This window comes from Platichthys flesus, chromosome 9 (assembly GCF_949316205.1).
Source record: "Platichthys flesus chromosome 9, fPlaFle2.1, whole genome shotgun sequence".
In the NCBI taxonomy this organism is placed as follows: Eukaryota; Metazoa; Chordata; class Actinopteri; order Pleuronectiformes; family Pleuronectidae; genus Platichthys; species Platichthys flesus.
In genome coordinates, this window is record NC_084953.1 from 12,087,140 (window position 1) to 12,112,631 (window position 25,492).

The window sequence follows — 25,492 nt, forward strand, 5'->3', positions numbered from 1 at the left end:
CAGGGTGGAGGCTCTCAGGGCGGGCGTCACCTCAGCAGCAGCATAAGCAGCATAGGCGGTGGAGGTGGGTGGTGATGTAGCAAAGCTTTATTTAAAACAACAACAGTAGAGCAACGCTAGATTCCTCTTCATTAGCATTAGCAATTAGCCTCAGCTCCCGCCTCCTCCTCCTCCTCCTACTGCCGTGGTGTGGTTTTATTTTTATGTTTCCCAGCGTCACATCCCCCCTGGCCGGAGGAGGAATGTAGAGACAGGGAGCTTTAAAAATAGCCTCCTCTCCGGTGACAGCGCTGCTCCGGGTGCTCCAGCAGCACTGTGCCGCGAGGAGCAGGAATGCGAAGATGGCTGCAGACCTGGGAGAGCTGCTGGTCCCCTACATGCCCACCATCAGGGTGCCCAAGACCGGAGACAGGGTGTTCAAGAGCGAGTGCGCCTTCTCCTTCGACTCCCCGGTGAGTGGAAGCCCCTGTCCTGCCTCCCTGCTAACACACGCACAAAGACAGAGACACACACACACACGGACAGACACTCACTGAGACAGACAGAGACAGACACACGCTGTCACTGAGACATGAGAGAAGAGGGTCGTTTGGGGAGAGAAATGTGGGGACTGACAGCCTCAAAAACACACAAATGTCTCCATGTGTGTGAGTGTGTATGTGTGAGGTGAGAGGGAACTTGGAGAGGAAATTAATAAATAATGTTGTTTACCTGTGAGGAGAACAGAGAGATGAGGGGTGTCCTCCTTTGTGCAGTTTAAGCAATTACAATACATTACACTGACAGGTCAACACACACGCACACACACACACGTGTCTCTGTGACTTCAGAGGACATTCAATTGACTTAAATTGAGTTCCTGTCCGTAACCATAGTAACTACTTGCCGAACCCTTATCTTAAACTAATCTTCTCCTGAAGCTAACCTTCAAACATGATCACCACCTTAAAATAAAACATTTTTTTCCAATACGACAACTTGCTTTTCCGATTTCCCACAATGTAACTGTGATTAAGGTTCTGAACACATGGGTTGTACCTGGAGACACACACACAAACTTGTCCTCACACACACTTGCTTGCATCCAAAGTATGTCAACGACTCATGCGTTCTAATTCAAATGTTCTTATTCTCATATATTGATTAATTAAAGTATGTTTATTTCTCAGAAGTTAAATATTGAATATGTTTTGATTTTGACAAGTGAGACGGGGCATCTAAATGAATGATTCTGACTCTTTAATACTTAAACCTTTCCTCTACTTGTAAAAACATGTGGCAGATCTGATCCTTTAATTGTTTTCTTTTGCTCTAAACATTTCTCACAATGTAAACCTCCTTTTCGGACTGAAAACGTATTTAAAGGTGACTCAGCTGTCTGGAGTTCATCATGTTGGCCGGAGGGTCTGGGTTATTTTTATCCGTGCTCTCTTGAAGCTCGTATGTCACTTTGGGCCACTTAAAGGTTTATCACGGGGGCTGATAAGGCCCACGCTGATCGCTGATACACGTAATTCTACATGTATTATGTCTCTTGCGAGTCCACGTGTGATAGTGTTGAAAGTTGTTTAATGTCAGAAAAATTTAGGTAGTTGTAATCCCGCATATCAAAATGAACAAACCTCAATATTCAGTAACACGCTGTTTCAGATTCGAGAGAAATATGAGAAATAAGTTTACTGTGCTTTTGAAACTGGAGCAAAATCTGCAGATCCTCACTGCCCCAAAAAGAAAAGAGATTAATCAAAAAAATGTATAGCATTCTTTGACTTGATTATTATGAGCAGGAAACACTGATTTACAGTATAAACCAAGATCTTTACTAGCAGCCATTTTTATTCTGCGATGCAGGGCTGGAACAGATTTTTGGCTGTTTTACAAGACTGTGTGTGTGAGAAAGCTTTTTAGAAAAGGTGCTTACAGAATCACTCACACATCTCCCCGACCATGTAGTCTTAAATTAAACTCAAATGAGGCTAATTGTAATGATAACGATGTTATGCTATTTTTCACAATATTTGAAATGTCACCTAAATTCCTCCATGTATTAGATAAAAAGATAATTTTAAAGATTATTATTATTATTCTACAGGAATATATACATTATAGGGACTATATCTCTGCCTGTTAGCTGTTGAATATTAATGGTCGGCCAGAATAAAGATGGGACATGCTGATTATTAAACAGGGTAAATTTCCTATATCAAGCAAAGTTTTCAAGGTTTTCAACATGTTACACTCACTGTTGTGTTTGTTTTCTCTTCCACTTGCACTTCTGTTCATTGACACTGTTTGTTTTGGTCCACAGGAGTCTGAGGGAGGCCTGTATGTGTGTATGAACACATTCCTGGGCTTCGGACGAGAACATGTGGAGAGACATTATCGCAAAACAGGACAGAGCGTTTACATGCACCTCAAGCGACATGTTAAAGAGGTACGTTTTCCACCACACGCTGTATATTTGTAATGGGAACTGATTTTTAAACTGGACTAAGGAGTCGATTTGGAACCGTAGTAATAAGAGAAGGTCCTTCAGTACCCTTAATTTTAATATTGAATGGCCAATTTCCAGTCCTTCCACCAAGTTTTTCAAACATAGTGGACCTCGTCAAACCACATGTTGACAGGTCTGAACAGTCTGTAAAAGCACAACACACAAAAGAGAATGAGGAAGAGATGACACTAAAGCAGCTATAGATTATCATCTGTGCAGCTTCTTTTCTGCTTCAATCAGATCTCATCTACTTAAATGGTATTAAAATAATCTGTTTTGATATTCAAAGAAACATTTAAATTCATACTTCACAGTTACAAGCATCACACTTACAAGTATTAATGTTTTCTATTACACTAATGTGTATTTGTAAGCAGACGTAAGTGATTATTAATGTATTTGTTCACAACCAATAAATGAAACTGTTTTATAATCAAAAAAATAAAAGATGATATTAGTAAAACAAAGCTCTATAAATAAGTAAATACTTAACATTACTATATGACCTTAAATACATCCTAATATTTAGTATTTTTTTTAATAGATTTGTTTACTGTTTGTAAAGTTATTTTCTCTGACTGGAATAATTTGATCCTTGACTTCTTTGCTCTCAAAGTCAGTGTCATTACACAATGCACATTCTTGTGCTTTAATTCTATACATAGAAGTCAACATCAGTGGTAAAATCACATTGTATGGCCTGTAAATTGATGCGCCATGAATACTTAAGCGTCTTTTATATCGTATTTGAAAAAGAGGAAAATATTAAATTTCATTGAGCTCGTTACCAGACCTGACCTCCAGACTTTGTTTGTGTCTAACACTTGATATGTTTTCAGCTGTGTATCGCGACTCTAACCCTTCACACTGTTTTTAGTAACAGTAATCACTGTATGTAATAGAAATAGTTTTTAATGTTAACATTTACAATTAATAATTATAAACATCAATAAAATAAGAATACTCAGAAAAAAGACAAGGTTGAACACTTGAAATATTGCACAATGGTTGTATTTCCAATTGTTGTTTTTAGTCAATGCAGGTCAACTGAAAGTCATGTCAACATGTCAACATGTCAACATGTTGACATGTACAGAGAATAAAGTTTACAGTGATACAAACAAAGAGAAAGGATATTTACTTTGGTCAATTTCAATATATAAAATATCAAATAAAATTGAAAAAGTCAATATGAACAATCGAAAGCCTAAGAAAACATGTGTCTCTTCAGTTTACACCTGTACATGTCTATAGAAGGAAAACACTTAATTGGAAACTGTTCCAAACAAACGCATGATCGGCCTCACCTCTTCACCTCCGCCATGGGACAGCACCTATGTGTTCTTACTATTTACAAGATACTTCTGATGTTCAAATTATAACTTCTATTTACCATCCCTGAAAATTTATAAAGTGATTTGACAGAACTTTCCTGCTTTTATGCGAACAAACCATTTTTTATTTCAAAGTTTCTGGTGAACAACAGAGGGTGTAGCTGCAGCCGTGTTTTCCTCAATGGCTCTAATTGACCCCAGATAAGCTCTGCTTTGTAAAGAGCTTCTATTTCCATGCCTGAATCTGGCCAGAAACAGCTGCTCACATTCTCTAGGCTCCCGTGTCTGCTGTTTTTTTCCCATGAGTCCACTCGGTGTGTCAGCATTCTCTGTGTCCGGCCTCCTGTCGACTGAGTGGGCAGCACCCGGGCTGAGCCTGATCGGGCCGGACAGACACCAGTCGGTGGTACTCTGTTATTTTGTAAAGTCACTGACAAAGTGTTGAAAATATTTCTCTACCAGCCTGGTAAAGACAGAGGCTTGAAAGTCCATTGTGAAGAGAAAAGAGAAATATAGTAGGGGCAGATCAATTCGAGGACACGGGTAAAGACAGGCCCAAATTCATGGTGTTTTTCTGTAAGTTATATCTTTCCAAGTCTACAAACACAGCTGCACAACCTTAGTGCATCATTCTTTAATACTGACCCTTCTCTCAAAGGGGGTTTCCCCTCAAGTTGTAACCTGATCTGGCAACTAGAACATCCAGCATCTATTTCTAACAAATTGACAACCATCTGTATCTCCTGTCAAAGTGTAAACGTTTTTCTCAGCATTTTTACAGTTAAAATCCTTAAAGGCCCTTTTTGAATGAAGATTCTTTCACCCAGTTTAATCTGTTCATCCCTGTTGTTTCTCACAGAAAGCCACAGGAGCTGCAAGTGGTGCTATCCCCAGACGGAGAAATGGAAAAGTCTTTCTAGGTAAGTGTGGGTAGCAACAACACACAGTAATAATACTACATTAGAAGTAAAAGTTATTAACTATTCTATGTACACAGCAATATTTTCAGTTGAATGTACTTAAGCTATAACCTAAATTAAAATACGAAAAAACAGTACAGTGTTGTGAATATGGGCCATACAATAACATTTAAATTGGTTTAAAACTTCTACCATGTTTAAGAAACATGACACTTTGTGAGATGTGATTGGTGTTATCAGAGAACCACCTCCATTACAAGCCACTGTTATTGTTTGTAACACAGTGGTGACCCACCAGCTGCACCTCCGACCGGCCTTTACCCGAAAGCGTCACATATTTCCTATGATGAGCCCTCTCCTCCTCCTCCTCCTCCTCCTCCTCCTCCTCCTCCTCCTGTGCTCTAAATATAGCCCATTTATTTGTATATGTGGTTGGTAACTGTTCTAAATCAAAGCCTGGCCAACTCCCATCCTCCTCCTCCTCCTCCTCTACCTCCTCCTGCTTGGTTTACAGTGGGGCCGCCTCCTGTCAATCGCTGCGGCCTCTCAGCTGCCACCACCTGTCAACCTCCCGTCAAGACTGACACACTTCTGCTGCAGTCATGACGCTGCGGCTCGGAGAGGACCAGGTGTCTCTCCCTCTCCCGCCCTTCCTCCCCAGCCCCCCCTCACCGCTGGTGGGGGAATTCCTTCCACTCAACCTCGTTCTGAAAGATGTTACCGTTTTCGCCCAGAGTTCCATTGACTTTACCATCCATCACCTGACTCTGGCCCTGATAGAAGTTTGCGAGAGTCTTTCTTTAAGAAGTTGTCCTCCGGCCTTGATGACGATTCTTTCCTTGGCCATTTTGGATCTTTGTGACAGTAGACATGCATGTATCCCCCGTCATCCCCGGACCAGTCCAGTGATCTAATCGTGCCCGCTAGCTGCTGACGTCAGACCTGTGGTTGCCATGAAGTCAATGTGCACAATAACAATGTCAGGGGTAACCTGTGATCTGTTTGTAATGAGTCACTACACGTCTTTAGTGCTGGGAGGAGGACAGATGGACGGCTCTATATGGAGACAGAGATTAAGAGAGGAAGCTCGCTTTTTTCAGGTTCAAGTTAAGACTGGTATAATTCTGGTTAGAGGTGAAATGTTCAGGTCATCAATTTATTGTTATCCTAACCTTAACCCTTTTTTCTGACATTTTATAGAAAATATAGAAGTAATAAGAATAGAAATATCCACCATATCAGTGAATAATAAAAATATTTGTTATTTGCTTCCCTAATTTGGATCCTATATGTTTTCATTGCTGTTTGTCTGTTGGAATATGCAGAAACTATGGAACTGATTTCATTCAAACTTGGTTGAAGTGTGGGTGCGATGGGCTAAGGGAGAACCTATTACATTTAAGCGTGGTTCCGGATGAACAGGCGGATCCAGGCTTTTTGTTCTGAGTGCCCTTCTGGTCTCATTATGTGAGCACTAATGAAATGAGGATTCCATAGCTGCACAGATAAATGGTTTGAATCTGTCAAAGATTCAAACCATGCTGAATTCCTAAATATAGCTCAGTGTGATCAAAAGAGTCATTATCATCCTGTCAGTGTAAAAAAGACGCCATTGATGTCTTTCCTGTTCAATGATTCATCTGCTTGTCCAATGGAACCTAAGACTGTTATGGTTTTGACTAAAGGAACAAATAGAGAACATAAAAAAGAACAGACGTCACATAAAATATAAATAACCAAGAACAAACTCCATCATGGAATAACAATAAGGATTTTGTCAGGTGATGTCCGTCAGTGTCTAACTGCAGCTGACCGAGCATCTGCTTCCTCCCTTTGAAGATTTAGAGCTAAACCGTGATTTTAACGGAGAGGACTATGAATACGAAGATGAGGCCAAGCTCGTCATTTTTCCAGACCACTTCGAGATCCCCTTACCAAATATTGAGGAGTTGCCCGCTCTGGTCAGTGAGATGTCGCTGCATGAGGGCGATGTGTGTGTTTCCATGCATGTTGAAGTGGAGGATGCACTCAGTGGTTCCCCGGACACTGGACAGACAGGGTTGAGCAAAGAGCCACCACAAAGCCTGAACCTTTTTAAGGATAATTGATAGTTTGCTAATATTTTACGTTCAGGAATGATAGATAATAACATATTTAACGCACAGTGACATTCTGTGATGTGTCACCATGTAAACTTGTCTAGTAGCCCTAATCCGGCCTTTAGTAGTTTTTTTGGAGGATGGATTGGAGGTTGTTGAAATACTATTTCACAACCTTTTTCACTCTACATAAAAGAATGGGGAACCACCAGGTGCACGCCAAGTTGCCTTTACCACTTTTGAGTGTGGGTTTGTTTGCACAGAGAAACGAGGAGACATTTCACTCGTGTCTTTATTTATTTATTTGCTGTTCTTCCTTCCTGTTTTATGCATGTATAATTTAATGCTGTGGATGGAGAAGTTGCGGTGCTGCAAATGTTTTGTTTGTTGTTTTTTGCATGTTGTTTTTTCTTTCGCCCACTGCCTGCGCCTCCTGTGCTGCTCTAGTCACTTCCTGTTGCACAGCTTTGTGTTTTTGGCTTTGTTTTTGATCACGGTTGATTATGTCTCCGTTGTGTCATCCAATGTCCAGGTGACCATCGCCTGTGATGCAGTGCTTAATGCACCATCAGCCTACAAGAAAGCAGAACCCGAGTCCTGGGATGAGGAGATCCAGGTGTCCAGACACGCCAGGAGCCTCAGACAGCTGGATAACGACGTCAAGATCCCACCCAGGTAGGACAGACATTTTGGATTCTTAAAATAAGCATTGTACGAACTCTTTGATTTCAGAGTTGAGATATGTTACTGTCCTGATTAACATAAGTAAGCGATGTTTGTGCAGCGCTCCCTCTCAGCTGTATCACCATGATGGTTATAGAAATACAGACAGCGACATGTAATATGTCCTCTCCCTCTACCTGGTACTAATAAAATCCAATGTTTGATTTCACACAGTGCTACGTTGAATAAATATTGAGATAGGAAAAAGTGTTTTGCTAGTTATATCAGGAGCTACTTGCTCTTTTACTTCAGTTTCTTGTGCCTCTATCTATTTAAGTATTTATTATTATGCATTGAGGTTTTTCATGAGAAAATATTATTTAAACTTCATCAATGTTTGTGTGTTGTCAGTGGCTGGAAGTGTCAGAAGTGCGAGATGAGAGAAAACCTGTGGCTGAACCTGACAGATGGTACCCTGCTCTGTGGGAAGTGGTTCTTTGATGGGAGTGGAGGAAACGGCCACGCTCTGGAGCACTACAGAGCGACCAACTACCCTCTGGCTGTCAAACTGGACACCATCACCCCGGACGGAGCAGGTCTGAGACAGATGATTGGTTCATCTGAACTGTTGCATCCGAGTTCATGTTCCGCTTCCCTTCAGTTACTCAAAACATTTTGACGAACAATCTTTACAATTTCACACCAAGAGAAGTCTTAATTCGATTTTTAAGTGTTGTATGAAGAACTTGTTGGGCTGAAATCTGCAAATAGAAAAATTATAACTTCAGCTTGACGGACATCTATCTTGGTTTCAGATGTCTATTCGTTCGAAGAGGAAGAAGCCGTGTTGGACCCTCACATATCAGACCACTTGGCACACTTTGGAATAGACATGCTACAGATCCTGCAGAAAAGAGTAAGTTGTCTTCACTGTGCAGAAGAGTCAAGATTTTTTACTAATAACAGTTTTCAACGACATCTTTCTCAAAAACATTTGAACTAGTGCGGTACAGCAAGTAGAGGCTGATAGATGGCCTGTGTTAATCCTGTTTGCAGCTTCCTTGAAAGCATCCTCTAAACAACATCACATTCAAACACTGGACTTCCATGGGTCTTGAGCAATTCACCATGCCATGCCCTCACAGTTGAGTTCTGCCTTTCTTAAACCCTGGTACCTGCACATTGTATATTGGTCAAATGCTGCACTGCCCTTGTAGTGTAGTTCCACCTTTTCCTTCAACACAAGTATTGTGTAGCAAAGAGTAACAAGTTTAATCAAGAGCGACTGATTTAGAAACCTACACGAACAATACTGAACTTTTTGGGTCCTTAGCAACACACTACCATATATACCAAACTAATCCAAAGTCTTGACACAACCTCTACTGTTTCCCCTTCAGACAGAGAACGGGCACCACACAGACAATAATGCGCGTCCGAGAGTCAGTGAATGGGAGGTGATCCAGGAGTCCGGCATGAAACTGAAGGCGGTGTTCGGTTCTGGTTACACAGGGATAAAGAACATGGGCAACAGCTGCTACCTTGGCACAGTAATGCAGGTTCTCTTCAGCATCCCAGACTTCCAGAGGATGTGAGTACTGTACGCTGTGATGAGGATTTACTAATGAAAAACATGCTTTATTGTGTTTCTATTGTCTAGTGAATAGACCACGCAGAGGATGTTATACATTTCTAGAAATGCTGTATGCAATGATATTTAAACGGCAGATAATACTGGATTTGTCGGCTATAAAAGAGATTCTGGCAGCATCTTGAGTTGTAAGTTTCTTCACCACATGAGATATCTAACAGATGTTCATTAACCTGAATAATTTGTGCCTTAATGACATTAAACATTTATCTGTTAGTGTTAAATTGTGACAATTCATTGACAGTAAAAATGGCACAGCTGCTGATATGGAAACCACCTGTGTGAATAGTAAATTAAACGCATCATAAGAATTGTGTTCCAGCAGATATTTAATGGGAGCTTTATGGTGAAAGTTACTCAAGTAAAAGTATGACAACAAGAAGAGGATGTTGCCATCTTCTCAGTACAACCTTGTGTGTTTTCATGAACACCCAGTACGCGGCATGTGTCTGTGCGTGGCGCTCCATGTGCTCCGTCTGAGGTGAGCTTGTGACATGTATTTTGATCTTCAGGTATGTTGGAAATCTTCAGAGGATATATGACTATTCCCCCCTCGACCCCTCCCAGGACTTTGCCACACAGATGTAAGTGACGTCGGTATGATATAACGCAGTGAACACACACACCAGTCAAGGTGTTTTCCACCTGCTGAAAAACAGCTCAGCTCAGCTAGCCTTTCTGAGACCAGAGGCCTTTTAGACGCCTTGGCCGTGATGAGTGTGAGTGGAGTCAGTGTCAGAAAGGTGATGAATATCAGGGATGTGAATGTCTCATATTCTCTGGCTCATTTTCCACAAACATGTTTATACCTGTCCCTGTTCATATTAGTGCTAAATAAAAAAAGGGCAAGTCGATATGGATGCATTAAATCAACTACGAAATAATGCTGATGTATTATATCAACTGAACACACAATCCTGAATATTATTATGACCTTGTATCCATGTGCCCGATAAGGAAAATACTGCTGTGTATAAATAACAAGGTGCTGAATGATAAACAAATATATATAAAATGAATAATACTACTTGTACGAATGGAGGGCGATGATATGACTACATGTTTGATGCTTTCATTGCACAATGGAATGAGATAAAATATGCTTTTCCTCAAATGATTTAGGCTAAAGACAGGATTCACAATGAAAAGAAATTAAATAAGTATGAAATGAGATGAAAATAATTGTTAGTTATTCCATCACACTTATTTGGATAATAGTAATAAAACTACACAAGGCTTACATGAATGTGAAACAGCAGTAATATCTTGAAGACAGTGACACTGGTGTAATTGAGTTTACTAAAACAAAACAAAATTAATTTGAGCTTTTAGCATTTACTGTCTAAGGTGTTGTTACCATGGCAACTGAGCTGCGTTTGAACTCAGGTCAGATTTTTTCCAAGAATGAATATTCAGCAGGTTACAACTTAGTGTCTTTGTGAGACAGGCCACAGGTGTATTGTGTGAAGGTTTTCAAATGTTTGTTCTGACAGAGTTAAGACACACACGTGCACGGAGCCCTCAGGGGCTCCATGTTTCATCTTCGGAAGTAAAATCAGGATTCTGGAGACGGACTTTATTTTACATCGTTTCTGCCTTTTTGTTTTTCTTCCGACAGGGCTAAACTGGGACAGGGACTGATCTCAGGCCAGCACTCCAAACCACCCATGAAATCTGAGCTCATTGAACAGGTGATGAAAGAAGAAAACAAGGTATTAAACTGGGTATGTCCAGCTCCCAAACTTGGTCCGTAACCGACAGAAGCATGCAAACACTGACCGGTAGTAAAATGAATCTTTTTAGGATGTCAGCACAGTGAAGCTACATTCTGTCAGTCTGCCATCCTGTTCCCACTGTAAACATGAAAAGTCTTTTCATCTAGAAATTATTCTGTGTTATTAATACACTTTATTAATAACACAGCCTTTTCGTGCTTTTCAAAAGAGATGATGAAACAAAAGATGAATTTATTTCTTCCTTTTGTCTGAAAATAACTGGTGGGTTCAGTCCCACATGTATAACTGTGATTTTCCCCCACATTACTATTAATTTTGTCACAGATATGAACTGTGCATGATTATTATGTGAATACTGTAATGTGTGAAATTTGATTATTTCATATGATCATTTCTGTTTTTTCCTTTACTTTTTTAAATGCATATTCTATGAAATCTTTGCCATTTTCACAACATACTGTAGTACACAGCTGTGAGGGAATATAATGAGGAAAGCCTTTAAATCCTAATGGGACCCGGTGTTTGCTCTGTAAGCTCCAGGCTTCTTTAAAACCACACAGCAGCCTCAGTAACTGAGAGCAGAGCACAGAGCTGTGATCCTGCACTTCCTACACATGTGATGGTGGAGTCAGGTTTGGACACACATTGACAGCTGGGAAGATAAGGGGAGGCTGTGTTGGCATGCAGTACTCAGGACATATGACCCATTACAAATACAAATGAATGTATTTCAGAGAAAGTTTTGTAGTTTTAAGCAGCAGAAACTTTGGTTAGCTAGTTTATGTTTGGTGACATGTGAACAAAATTCTTATTTTGTTGATTCTTTGAATAGTTTTTGCTCATATTAGCTATTCCAGTATTAACATTCACAGCCGTGCCATTTTTGTTGTTGTTGTTGATGCTTCATACTAAACTTTGAGTTATCTCAATATCATTCTAACTTATTAATGATATTTAGCAGCATTTTCTTTGACCACACAATCAAATTGATATAATCAAGTCTCTTCTTTTGAGGACAACATAAAACATGTTGGACACTAACTTATTGCACGGGGCCAGGTACCAGACGACCTCTGGGAGCTGCTGCTGTCTAAGTATCATTCCCAGGTGAGTGAGTGGCCAAGTCAGTGTGTGTGTGACACCGAGATATTTTTATTCCAGCACCAGCAGAAAGGCATCTCTGCGAGGATGCTGAAGGCCCTGGTCGGCCGGGGACACCCAGAGTTCTCCTCAAACAGACAACAAGATGCCCACGAGTTTCTCATGCACATCATCAACCTGGTGGAGGTGAGTGAGGTTAAATCTGTAGAGGTCAAACTTTTCGAGATCTGGTGCAAAGGGACTCTGCTTATCATAAACTTTGACTGTCCCTATTAAATTGATCTTCTCCTCTGTGAAATAATTACATTTTCACAAAAGTCTAGGATACGTCTGACCCCGGTCACACATGTGGGCAGCTGATCGAGAGGGGAGGATCTGTCTTTCAATAAACACGCCACACCGTCTCCCTGGTTGGAACAAACAAGGGTGGCTCTGATGTGTTTTTCTCAACCTAGATATATATAGCTCAGCGCTATCTGTTTCACAGACCAGATAATGCTCCCTGTTCTGCCTCAGTGGCGGGATACCAAGGGCTGGGACTCGGACACCTACGACAACTCGTGTCGAGAAGCACAAGGAATCAAACCAACCAGATTCTCACGACCTCAGTTTCTACAGATCTGCCACATTATATGAGGAAACCTTAGCGTATTGTGGATGAACTTGGTTCATTGAGTAATGAAAATGCCCTTCACTGACCTCCCCTCCGTCAGTCCGCTCTACAGCCCTGTAAACTAGATCCTGATTGATCATCCAGGCACAGACTGAATATGACTAATCCCAGCATCATCAGCAACATTTTCCCCCGCCTGTGTCAGCCCGCATGTGGCGGCTTGAGTAAAATTATAACCTGTGTATTTCTGTGACCTCTTAGAATAGAATCGCTGGCTTGCAGAGATGCCGCCATCAAACCGCTGTGTTAAGTCACGATGTCATCGCAGTTTAAACTTCAATGACCCGGTGGCACACAGAGCCACGGTGTAATAATACTGTGTGTCCACCATTCTTAACAGATGTATAACTCTCTAATTGAAGCGCTTTCTAAATCAAAAGAGTTGCATCTAGATAGCTAAGGACTTTATTAGGAGATCTGGGTCAAACAGCAGGCATGTGAAGGGACACAGCAAAGAATAGCTGACAGATAGAGTTGCAGTTCAAACCATGGGCTGTCGTGTGTGCGTGTGTGTGTGTGTGTGTGTGTGTGTGTGTGTGTGTGTGTGTGTGTGTGTGTGTGTGTGTGTGTGTGTGTGTGTGTGTGTGTGTGTGTGTGTGTGTGTGTGTGTGTGTGTGTGTGTGTGTGTGTGTGTGTGTGTGTGTGTGTGTGTGTGTGTGTGTGTGTGTGTGTGTGTCCATTGGACACAATTGGACAACTTTACAAGTTAATAGAGTTTATATAAGATTGTGAGTGCTTAAGTGCAGGGAACCAAAAGGTACAGTTACAATGTGAGGGCCAGCTGCCCATGACTGCCATTATACTTTCATTTGAATCAGGAATAAATCAGGGAAGAAAATTAGTATATAATGAAAGATCTGCCTCATGTTATGTCATGATATTGTCGTCAAACTCGTCCTCTCATCTTCCCTGTCTGATGTTGTATCTACAGAGGAACAGTGCAGGCTCAGAGAATCCAAGTGACGTCTTCCGCTTCCTGGTGGAGGAGCGAATTCAGTGCTGCCAGTCGCGCCGGGTGAGATACGCCCAGCGGGTGGACTATTGCATCCAGCTGCCAACCCCCATCGAGGCTGCCACCAATCGAGGTAAAGACGTGGCTTTGTACATGTGAACTGTCATCACACACGTGGCTTGATTTAATACATTATATGACTAATCTTTACCCTTCATGATATTATGGCGTGTCATGGATCTTCACCATTTATTTTCCTATTAAATCCGTCCAGAGGAGCTGCTGGCATACGAGGCCAAGAGGAAGGACGCTGAGGAGAACATGAAGGCTCCTCCTGAGCCAGTGAGGGCACGGATCCCCTTCACCGCCTGCCTGCAGGCCTTCACCGAGCCAGACAACGTCCCGGACTTCTGGAGCTCGGCGCTACAGGCCAAGTCAGCTGGAGTCAAGTAAGCTACTTAAGGAATGACTACTCATCATCTCAGTGTTTTCCAATTGCTTTTAGGTCAGAAACTGTTGAATCTATAGACTCTGGATTCTTTCATTTTTAACCCCTCATTTTCAAAATGTATTTGTTTTTCATTTGCAGAACATCCCGCTTTGCCTCCTTCCCAGAGTATCTGATTGTGCAGGTCAAGAAATTCACATTTGGGGTCGACTGGGTGCCGAAGAAACTAGGTAACTGTCACAGTTCATTGAATAACAGGATCTCTGCTATTGTGGTGGTTCTGTTATTTTAAGTGTTTGTAGTGTTACAGATGCCCAGCAGAGGGCAGCGTCGACCTTAGAACATGGCAGCTGAAATAATGTCCTCACAGACAAACACCTTGTAAAGAGCTGCTGTGGTTTAAAATGTAACTAGACACAGAATTTACATAAATAAATTAGTGTTGTGATTCAGCTTGAATTTCTAATAAAATATGAAAACATGATAAGTACATTTTTAAACAGATTTATATATTCATCCCAAATGCATTATGTTTATAATATTAATATATTTGGGTGTTTAGAGCAGGAGATAAAGCCACAGATAGAGTCCACTAGTCAGAATGTTGGTGGTTTGATCCCCTGCTCCCAGAGACTGAACTCCAAATGACCTTCGATCCCATCAGGGTTTTGGTGTACGTAATAGAGAAGCGCGTGTGAATGCGTGTATGAAACTGACTTGGAGAGTAAAGTGCTTTTAGTAAGACTGGAAAAACTTTTTTCTTCCTAGATTTTGTCTTATACCTTTCAGTGTTAAGTGAAGAGGATGTTAAAAACCGGGAGCATTGCACGGCCCAAGCTTTGAAAAAAGATCAGCATTTATATTCATGTCTCTATCTCTACAGACTTGGCCATCGATGTTCCAGACTTCCTGGACCTGAACCGGTTGCGGGCCACAGGGCTGCAGGCGGGTGAGGAGGAGCTGCCTGACCTCATGCCCCCCATTGTGCTCCCTGAAGACACCAGAGGTATGAACAGGTCTCGCTCACATTCTGAGGTGGAAGTGCAACACTGGGCTGTTTGTGTATAGACTCTTTATAAAGACGGACAGCGTGACTGCTCCCCAAAGCTTGTAGATCACCATCTAGTGGCTGACTGCAGTATAGGTCATAAATCCAGCCTTCTCCATGTTTGTGGATGTGACATGAACCAAACCAAATAATCCATATGAAATGAATAGTTTCTGTAATTTTAGGTAAATCGTTTTTCTGCTAACTTTGTTTTGATTAGTTATTTGATGCTATGAAAATGGGGTAAAAGGTCATCATAGACAACTGAGACTGACGTGTGATTGGTTAGGTCCATGAATCTAAGGGACCTCGCTCCTGTAGCCCCTTCCCCTGATAACCACAGCACAGCTTCAAAATTTGGATAGTGGGAGTACGAGGAGAGGAGTCTTCCATCTTTATATATATATATATATACAGTCTATGGTGAGGATCCAAATATATTATTGTTATATTTTAGCATCTGTTCCCTTTTTTAATCTGACATTTTATTTTTTATTCATTTCAGTTGCATGTTGGCAAATGCACATAGGTGCCATTGTTGGACCTGCTTCAGATAAATGTTGCTGTATTCAGATCAGACACTGCTCCATTTGTCTCACCCAGAATTCATTAAGTATCCTCTGCTCACAGGCTCCCATGAATCACCTCCTGTAGCCCACAGGGGCATTACCTTCCTGTATGGATTCTTTAAAAAAAAAAAGACTGAAGGCATTTTTTGGCCGTTCATTTCAATTTCACAGTTGTCTTATTACTCTCCCTGAGCACCCATGCTTTAGTTTTTTTATTCACCCAGATAGCCAAACATATTTTCACTCTATTTTTATATCTGAAAACACCTCTCATCTGTGAGACAGTTTTTTTTTTTCAGATTTTACCCAATAAACAAGTGACTCCTTGTTACTTTGACCAGATGTGTGATGTTGCAACGCCATGGCCTAACATCCATTTGGAGGAGGTGTTGGGTGTTTTATTGTGACAGCGTTAAATGATCTGTGAAATTGTCTCCTATATGATATTCTGCTCAAAGCCATCCAAGTTTCCTCTGAAGGGCGTAATGACTGGAATCACATGAGAGAGCTGTGAGCTCAGTCTCAATAAGTTATAATGATTTTATAAGATCTCCTTGTAATGCACTTCCCTCGGCTGGGTAGTATGTTACAGGAGGCTAGCATTTGCATTTAAAAGCACGATTAATATCGCTGTTACATTTCTAGAAAATTTGGTGTGTCAGTGTTTGCTTGGTGACATTAAAAATTCATATTTAATTCAATTTAGCCTATTATGTACCATGGACACAGCAACGCGTCTCAGGAGCGTCTCACCAAGTTGTGATTGACACGAGTGAGCCACTGCAGATCAGTGAAGGAGATTGAGCCAACATATTTATAAAAGAAATAAAAGTAAACCTTCAAATAGTAATTACAGCATTCCAATAGCGATAGTTTTTTTTTATATTTGAGGTACATCCAACTTCTGAAATTCTTTCCAAAAGCCCAATATTACATACAACGTGTTGGAACCTTTTTGTCTCACCCCAAAGGTCCAGAAAACAACCTCCCTCTTTGTGTTTGTCGTTCTTTGTCTCTGTCTCCTCTGTGACGGTTATTCCTGTTCCTCCCGTCCTGTTTCCGTTGTGTGCAAACTTCAGCTACATCAAGTTATCATTGTCCTGCTTAATATTTTAGTAGGCGTGAGGCACAAAGTGTTCTGTACTGCCTCGAGCTCCAAACACAAATTGCGGTCCAAAGAGCAACGCAGAGTCACAGAACACAGTAGCAGCTGCGAGTGGGCCTTTGCTGTGCTTCCCATGTCTTAACTGACTGGGGAGTTTGTTTTTATTTTTTTAAGGCTTTACAAAATCAGTTAGCTGGCTGTGTCTCAGGACAGCAAACTCAGAGGAACACGTTTTGCCTTAATATTTCACCACCAAACTGTATGTGCTGTTCCTGTTTTCTCAGACCTCCAAATCACATTGGCTTCTTGGAGGCGTTCAGTGTCCACGTTAAAACTCTTCAAGGTCTCGCACATTGAATCATCTTTGAGCCGAAACAGCATTTGTCAGGAAACACATGGGGCCACTGTAAAATCAAGGCTGGAAAATATGTGTAACTTTATATTCGTACTTTTTTAAATAAGTAGTAGGCTTGGGATGGAAGATCAAGGTCTGCAGAGTCTTAAGAAGTCAAAAAAAGTATAACATTTAGAATATTAAGTTTAATATCGTCTGAATTTTAGGCCTTAGAAGTCTTAATAAGGTTAAAATATTATGCCATAGGTCTTGAATATATCAATAGGTCTTAAGTTTGGTAATTTTTATATTTAGTGCCCCTACTGTCATGCTTTAAAATTATTTTCTAAAGAGAGATGCTGTGGCTGCATGGTTTGTAATGTCATGTGTTGTAGTTATTTCTCAACAGTACACACAATCACATACTGTAATAGAACTACAAACAAGAACAACCTGGAACTGAATTTATAGTCTACAACACCTCAGTCAGAATTTATCGCAACAAACTTGCTTTGGCTATGGGAAATAGGATGGATAACTATTGTCTGTGGTTGATGAGATAACACACCATTATTCTTTACCTGGCTACTTCATTTAAGTATAAATATTTCTGGGATTTACAAAGGTCTTAAATCTAACTTGTTAAATCCTTTAGAAACTTTGGAGGAGTCATGTGAATTCTGTATTTTGCTTGGGTTCCCTGTCGACTCCCCCTCACTGTTTCCGTTTCTATAGAAAACAAGTTCCAGTAAACTCTGACTAATAAGAGGTCAGAGGAGATAACCCGCTGTTTTCAATATATTCCCCAATTTATATACTTCACATTTTATTTGATGGGTTCTCTCAGCTGCAAATTAACCACCGGCCCATTATCCTGCAGCTGGCATCAGCAGTTATTAATCACTGGTCAGTCATCTGTCTCCACCAGGCTCCAGTGCCTCTCACTGATTACACAGCACCACATAAATGTGTTTTCCTGTATTTTGCTTGGGCCACATGATTTCTCACTGCTTTGTGCACCATCCATTCACTCGGTCATTGCAGGCCATTTAGAAATTGCAAAAAATAAATAAATGAGATGGTTGCTTCGATGCATAAAACAAATAATTGGAAACCTCAGAAAACCTCATAGAAATTGATTTCGGGCTTTGGATTGTTTTGTTAATCTGGTTATCCCTTTCGAGAATAAAATGGAAACCCCCACTCAGGTTTAATTTCACATACTCCTTGTTTTTTTTCTAATTCAATTAAAATCTGTAAGAAAGGGAGGAGGCACACAGGAGTGGCTGAAACTAAACAAACTGCATCTCTCTGTTGCAACTACTTAATGTGCTCCAAAAAGAAAAGTAACCCCTGCTGCCTTGTTCCCAGTTGAAATGGTCTTCTTCAGGTCTGTGTCGTCACAGTGCTGTTACGTCCATGTTGTATAAACGATGATTGACACTGATCAAATCTTTTTGTCCATAATAACACTGCTGGGGGAGGGGGGCGGCTTGTTTCAAATGAGCAGAAGTGGTGATTGCAGTGTTTTTATGAGCAGCAGGAGTCTGGAGGTGATGGAAAGGTCTCACCCAGAGGCTGCTCTGATGATTTCACTCGAGCACATCATGCCGCTGATTTCAATTGGCCCCATCATTACGGGGATTATCCATAGTCTGACTGATTGAAGCATCCAGAGGGCTGAATGGATAAGGCACTTACTACATAATCATGATATCCTTGGTCTGATGCTGGCTGAGGACCCTTGTTACATGTTGTATACTTCTTTCTGCTTCCTGCTTGTCAACTGAAATGCACAAAAAATATTAAATTATATATATTGATGCTATGTTTAGTATCTTGCCTCAGGGCCCAAACTCAAAGCATCTAGGCTCAGTTTCATTGAAGACTCTTTTATTTGATTGACAGTGAAAGTACATCCTATAAACCAAATCAAGTCAGATCCATTTAATTTTGCATATGAGCTATATATAATCATAGTTTAAGTGCCTAACATCAGCTTTAAAGAAAAGCATTTCAAAACAAAGCCCCCAAAATAAAAAATAAACACTTATATATATACAGGAATACTCAATTTACAACGGAATCAGCAGACACAGGCATATTCAAATTAAAACAATTTCAATAGGGCCTCCCACTGTCAGTGCTCGGGCCCTAACTACTTAAAAATCGGTTGCCTCGCTTTTCTAATTTTTTTTATGAATAATTAAAAGCCAACTGAAATGGTTTTCTGCCTCTTTCAGATAACTCAATGGGATCTGTGGACTGTGAGTATTATATTTCTCTACTCATTTACTCTGTGATACAGTACGTAAAGACCTGTGACCAGCATGTATTTTGGTCACAGGGCGGTAGAGTAATGAATGCTAAAGCGCTAAACCTCATGTGCACCTGGGCAGGTGCTGCAGCTGCAGCTCGAACAAACTTTTCTGTTTGGCTCTGCTCATTTTAGCCACACTCATTTCTCTCTTTGACAAATCCTGTCTCAATAAAGAAACCTCTCCCGGGGCCGACCCTCCGCTGCTCCTTTTGTTTAATGAGGCCCAAAGAGAGAACCACAGCTAAATCTGATTGGTTGATTGATAGAATCAGCAACTGTACCTTGCAGGTATTGATGTTGGTCTGTGTGTCTGCAGCTCCAGAAATAGACGAGGTGGCAGTGATGCAGCTGGCAGAGATGGGGTTCCCGCTGGAGGCCTGCAGGAAAGCGGTGTACTACACAGGCAACATGGGTCCTGAGATGGCTTTCAACTGGATCATAGCCCACATGGAGGAGCCAGGTGAGGAGACATCACTGCACTCAGGAGAACAGACTGAGTCTATGGGCAATATGCTTTCACATTATATTTATACTTCTAACACTGAGGCCAGAATTAAATGAAGATACGGATGAGGTAGATTTATGGAAAACACTGCAGCAGGAAGAAAGAAAGAAAATGTGCCCAATTTCTCCATGGTAAAAATGTGGTGTGTTTTCGGATGAAGGTGATCAGTACAGTATATTTTTCTATGGATGGAATTTAGAGCCACTAATTTAAAGTTGTTTTAATTAACCAATGCATTCCTATAACAGGGCGGTACGACAGTGTGGTATTTAGCCATGTTACATCATAGGAAGAAGGTTCCTGATTTTTGCTCTGATCACTCCCACCTCCTCCCACAGTCCAAAGACATGCAGGAGTATCTAAATTGTCCGTAGATGTGAGTGGTTGTTTTTTATCTGTTGGCCCTGCGGTACTGGCGACCTGTCCAATGACAGCCAGGTTGTACGTGGTTGTAACCCCTAGGATTTGGATGTATCAGCTGTTCCTTCCTGCATTCACAGTAGTTATGACTGGGTAATGGCCCCTTTAAAACGTTTCCAAATTCATGACATGGGTCTAATGATCAGAAATAGTCAAGACAAAATAGTCGTGACAAGAAGAAGAGGTTGTCGTGAGCGTTAAGTGAGAGCTCAAGGGTTATAAAGGTAACTGCAGAAGAAACCAAATATACTAGTGACAAATAATAAGGACAACAGCTGCACTTTAGGGGGACACAGTTCTGCAAACACAGCACATATCAGCACAAAACTCCGGCATGTGTGCCACCTCCTTTAAACTGGGCTCCGGAGTTAAAACATCCTCGTCAAACTTTTTTAATTGAAATCTCGTTACTCGTTGCATCACGCAAATAAGGAGAAACTTTGAGTGTTAACTGTAAGTTTCGATATCTGTCAACGTTATTTCAAGTCAGTGAACCATGAAACTAATTTTGAAGATGCTCTTTTAAGGTAAAAAAAACATTGCAGTGTGTCGCTTTAAACATTTAAATAAGGTCCAGGACGAGAGTTCTCCTCTGATTGTGGGGACGGGTGCATCAGAGTTGAATCGTCCCACAAGTCTGAGCCCTGATGTAATCATGAACACTGACACACTACATCACACAAAGAGGCGAGGCAGGTTTATTTGTATGGGACCTTTTAAAACACAAAGGTAATTGAAAGTGAGAGACACATCACATCGCACGGAGACAAATCAGAGCTGGTTTTGCTCGTGTCACAGTCTGCGTCCCTCTGTGTACTGCAGGTGTTTGTCTGCCTGCGTCTGTCATCATCAGAAACTTTGCGGCAGCTGACTTTGTCTCTCTCAGACTCGCTCCGCAGCGAAGACGTCCCCCCCGGGAAGTTAACTCGTGTCACTTTTATTTCCCTGGTTGGCCTCTACAGTGGAGGCAAATTAGAGCAGCCCCCTGCCTGTTAGGTTTTAAATGGGCCTAATGCATCTGTAAAATAGGCTGTGTTCAGGCACAATAACACCAGTAAAACAGTTTGTGCCTTTCTGCTGCTCAGAGGTTACTTGTACTTCTGCCTCCCTCCCACATTTGTTTGCTTTCATTACTTCACCATTAGCATAACTTCAGCTCATTTTCTCTGACAACTAAATTCCTTACATATTCATTTTCAGATGCAGTGGCAGTGCCTCGTAACATTTTCTTTTTGACTTAAGCGAAGCCTGAGTGCTGCATTTACAGAATTACACTAATGGCATCATCTTAGGAGGGAGAAAGTCAACTCAGCGTTATTAACAATTTGATTAGTTTTAACTGAACTTGATAAAAGCTAAAAATGAGGCCACAGTTGACATAGTCAAAAGTTTACTCCCGAAGTTAAATGATAAAGGATTTTAACTGTGTCTAAAGGACACAAGATGATGTGGCGCTGGCAGTGGCTACACATTTCCATTCATGGCAAGGACAGGGATGAAGGCTCTGTTTATCGCTAACAGCAGAGCACTGAGTGTCCTTGTTCCCGGGTTGAGGGCCAATTCACTCTCATTTGAATCCGTTGAAAGTGCAGAAAAGAACCCTGGTTCAAAATTGGAAAGTTTTTATTCTTACTTCTAACTGTTTACTGTTTTTCAAAGTTCAGAAAAATTTGCATTGTAATTAATGTAAAAACCACAAAGACCTGCAGTCAGAAACAGAGTTATGAACTCACATCAGCATAAACACGGACCTTGTCTGGCTAAGTAGACCTCATGGGGACCAAAGCCTGGTTCTAATGAAGCTTAACATTAATTCTGAGCTCCTGGTTGAGGTTAGGGGTGGGAAAGGAGGTTGGGTTGATGTAAGGGTTAGTCATCAGTTGGTCATGGTAAAGGTTATAGGGATAATGTTTTGGTCAGGCTGTGAATGCAGTCCTTATAAGAATATTCTGTGTGTGTGAATGTGTGTGTTCATTTGAACAGTTGAACATGTTTGCTTGAGATGTGTCGACTCACTGGGCTAATCTGGGCTTTGACACAAAAATGCCACAGGGTCACATACTGTTTCCAGCACTAGATGTATTCAGGGTGTCTGTACAGACACACACACTATTTACAGGACCAGTTAGGTACAACACTTACCTCCTTCCTTAGAATAAACTCGCAGAGGAGTCAGCATTTCTCTACTTGTTCTAAAAATGCAAGGACTGTTTGTCCCTGTTTTAGGTTTCAAAATAAATACTTTAAAGATATAATATGTAACAATTCCGTAACAATGTCTAAACATGACTTGATTTGTGTCTCCAACAATGTTCAAACCCAGAGAGGGTAACGGGATGTTTCATTTTGGTTGCATTTTATTGCGTCGTATCCACTTTACCCGTAACTTTATCTATATGTTTGTCTGTCTCTGCTTTAACTTCCAGGACAAACAAACTATGACGGAGACAAAACAAGGTGTAGCCAGCTAGTCAGTTAGCCATTTGGCCAGTTAGCCATTCAGTTGTTTCTCCCCACTCGTAATTGATCCTGATTACTTATCGCTGTGTGCTTCCTAATAATAAAACTTAAGTACATGACCTCATCGACAACGGTGACTGCAACAACTCCCTTGATCCCGCGCTGCAAATAGCGCCTGGAACAGCAGAAACACTGAAAATACTTGGATGTGCAGGAGGCATCCAGCCGCTGCAATTGGTCACAGCGAGCCGCAGAACTACAAATAAATATCTAGATTCTTCTAACTTTGACCTCCAAGACAAATATGTTCATCTATTGGGTTAAAAACACACACAAGCTGCAGCATCACATTATTATTATTCTTTCCACTCAGACTTTGCCGAGCCTCTCGCTCTGCCCTCCGTGATGGATCCTGGTCCCTCCACCAGTGACAGCCCCATGGGTGCCGCCACGCCCCTGGCAAACTCGCCCCCCGAGGAGAGCATCGCCATCCTCACCTCTATGGGCTTCCCCCGCAGTCACAGCATCCAGGCACTCAAAGCCACGGTCAGTCCGCTGCCCACTCTGTTCTTCATGTTTGCTCTTCGTGTTGTTAAATAACCCAGACTTGTTTTTTCCAGCCTTCATTCTTTCTTCTTCTCCAATAAATTGTTTCTGTCAGCTCAAAAATATTAATCTTTAATGTTTTCTTATAAATGGCTGTCTGTTTACTGCTTATCAACCTGGCTTTATGAGTTTCTACATTTGCCGCCGCCGCCACCTGAGGCCTAATTCATTATCGTTTTTTGCTGTGGCTGTATTGTGTTAGTGGCAGTAATAACAGCGATAACAGTGATTTGTTTTGAATGAGCACAAGGAGAACTGAGCAGCCAGCGTGGGCGGAGAGGGTCGCAGTTTCAGATCCGACAAAGAAAAAAAAGAAAACTTCCGTAGGAGGTGCTCATGCCTTTGTCTGTTTCTCATAGAAACAATTTTCTAGTTAAATGGAAGAAAAAGTTGAGCAAGAGAAAAAGTGAGGAGCAAGAACCACCCACACAGTTTGATAAGTGTCTCTGAGAAGTGCAGGAAAAGAAAGTGCACTAGCAAAAGTTGTCAGACCGAAAAAAGAGGTAGAATTAAGAAATTACAGCAAAAACTTTTCATTTGTTTATTAATTATGTCAATAAAAATGCACATTGTTACCCTATAACAAAATACTGCAGGGACCCCAGAGAGTCGGGGTGAGAATTGATTTGAGGATTAGTTTTGCAATCCCTCACAGAAGGTTTCGTGTTTTCTCACAAATGTCTCTCGTTCATGCTACATCGTCATTTCATTATAGGAGCTGAAGTGTGCAGTCATTTGCTTTCCTCATGAGAGCCATGGAATAGTCGTTCCAGTTTACATTCTGTAATTATATACACTTCAGTTGAGCAGTAGTACTACATTTGCATACTTCATGCCCAGTTCAAAGTCAAATTCAAGAAGGTGCTCCAAACTACAGGGGTGAGCAGAAATGTGCTACATATTAGAGACTGGATACCAGACCCCAAGTCAGTCGGGCCTAAAATATGTCAAATGAAATTGGGATTGGATTCTCACACGTTCATACAAAGCATCTTTGTGCAGCCCTGCCTCTGTCATACATCACTCACACTTAATTAACGTGGAATGGGGGAGATGGGCATCGAACCTCTGACTTTCTAGTTAGTAGACGACCTTCTGTACCTCCTTAGCCACAGCCGCCCTATGTAACTCAAAACACATTTAGAATAACGTAAAAATAATCCCAAGAAAAACTCTAGCAATCAGACGATAGCAATCTGAGAAGGGTGGGAGGTGTTAGAAGACGGGTTGAGATGATGAACCTCCATCAGTCAGATTTGGACTTGGCTGACCCAGTTGTTTTCTTTCCAAACTGCAAATTTAATAGGTTGTACATGGCAGGGTGATTAAAGTTGTCCGCTCTCCTTGGTGTTTACAAATAGTCCCAGCAGCATAAGGTCTCCTCCGATTCAGCTTTAGAAACATGATCTGCCTCAGCGACATGTGGAGACACTGCGTCAAAGTGTGTGTAAAATTGTACAGTGCAAAAGTTTGTCAGCTTCCTGTTCCGAGATGGACCCTGATTCTCACGCTTCACATTTCAAACTGCTTCCTCAGCAGAAAATAACCCGGCAGGCAGTTAGAAAGACACAGAAATAGACTCCCGGCTTCCTTGTTTATCACCCGTAATGGCACCAAACACCCATTTGGAGTTTGGTGCCATTATTGCTGTTGATGTCGAAAAAATTAACACTTATTCCCCACGAGGGGGATGGAGATGTGAAGCAGAGAAGGGTCTCAGGGATGGTTTATTATTAGCCTAAAATCGGAAGGAGGAACTTTTTGTCCCCTCCAGCCTCTGGGACCTGAGACAGAAAAGCACACAGCTGTTCAGATGAGACATTCTCAAGGAATCAAACCTCTACTTTGTATTAAAAGCAAACATCCTCAGGGGGGATTTTGGCAGAGATGGATCCCTGCCACCTCCCTGATAAATGACTCTTGATGCTGAGTTTGTTCATGATACGACACAGCGGAAGAAAACAAGATAGAATATCACCATTTCTAAACCTCGACCCTGATTGTATCACCATATGCGATCTATTTACAGCCCATCACTCTTCTGTGGGATGATA

General features: G+C 41.3%; 1 protein-coding gene across 3 annotated transcripts in view; it reads left to right on the forward strand.

Annotated features, from left to right (window-relative positions):
* Positions 1-25,492, forward strand: part of usp13 (ubiquitin specific peptidase 13) — a 29,356-nt gene continuing 3,864 nt past the window's right edge. Inside the window, exons 1-18 of one of the 3 annotated variants that reach the window (XM_062395924.1) lie at positions 1-452; positions 2,309-2,434; positions 4,688-4,748; positions 6,588-6,709; positions 7,380-7,522; positions 7,922-8,106; positions 8,326-8,426; positions 8,911-9,101; positions 9,674-9,745; positions 10,780-10,852; positions 12,059-12,184; positions 13,603-13,756; positions 13,898-14,072; positions 14,213-14,301; positions 14,955-15,077; positions 19,371-19,394; positions 19,764-19,907; positions 23,206-23,378. In XM_062395924.1, coding sequence (XP_062251908.1) covers positions 342-452; positions 2,309-2,434; positions 4,688-4,748; positions 6,588-6,709; positions 7,380-7,522; positions 7,922-8,106; positions 8,326-8,426; positions 8,911-9,101; positions 9,674-9,745; positions 10,780-10,852; positions 12,059-12,184; positions 13,603-13,756; positions 13,898-14,072; positions 14,213-14,301; positions 14,955-15,077; positions 19,371-19,394; positions 19,764-19,907; positions 23,206-23,378 — 2,193 coding nt within the window. In that variant the 5' untranslated portion in view covers positions 1-341. Of the gene's footprint in view, positions 453-2,308; positions 2,435-4,687; positions 4,749-6,587; positions 6,710-7,379; positions 7,523-7,921; positions 8,107-8,325; positions 8,427-8,910; positions 9,102-9,673; positions 9,746-10,779; positions 10,886-12,058; positions 12,185-13,602; positions 13,757-13,897; positions 14,073-14,212; positions 14,302-14,954; positions 15,078-19,370; positions 19,395-19,763; positions 19,908-23,205; positions 23,379-25,492 lie in introns of all 3 variants that reach the window. The other 2 variants (XM_062395922.1, XM_062395923.1) reach the window with 2 other exon arrangements.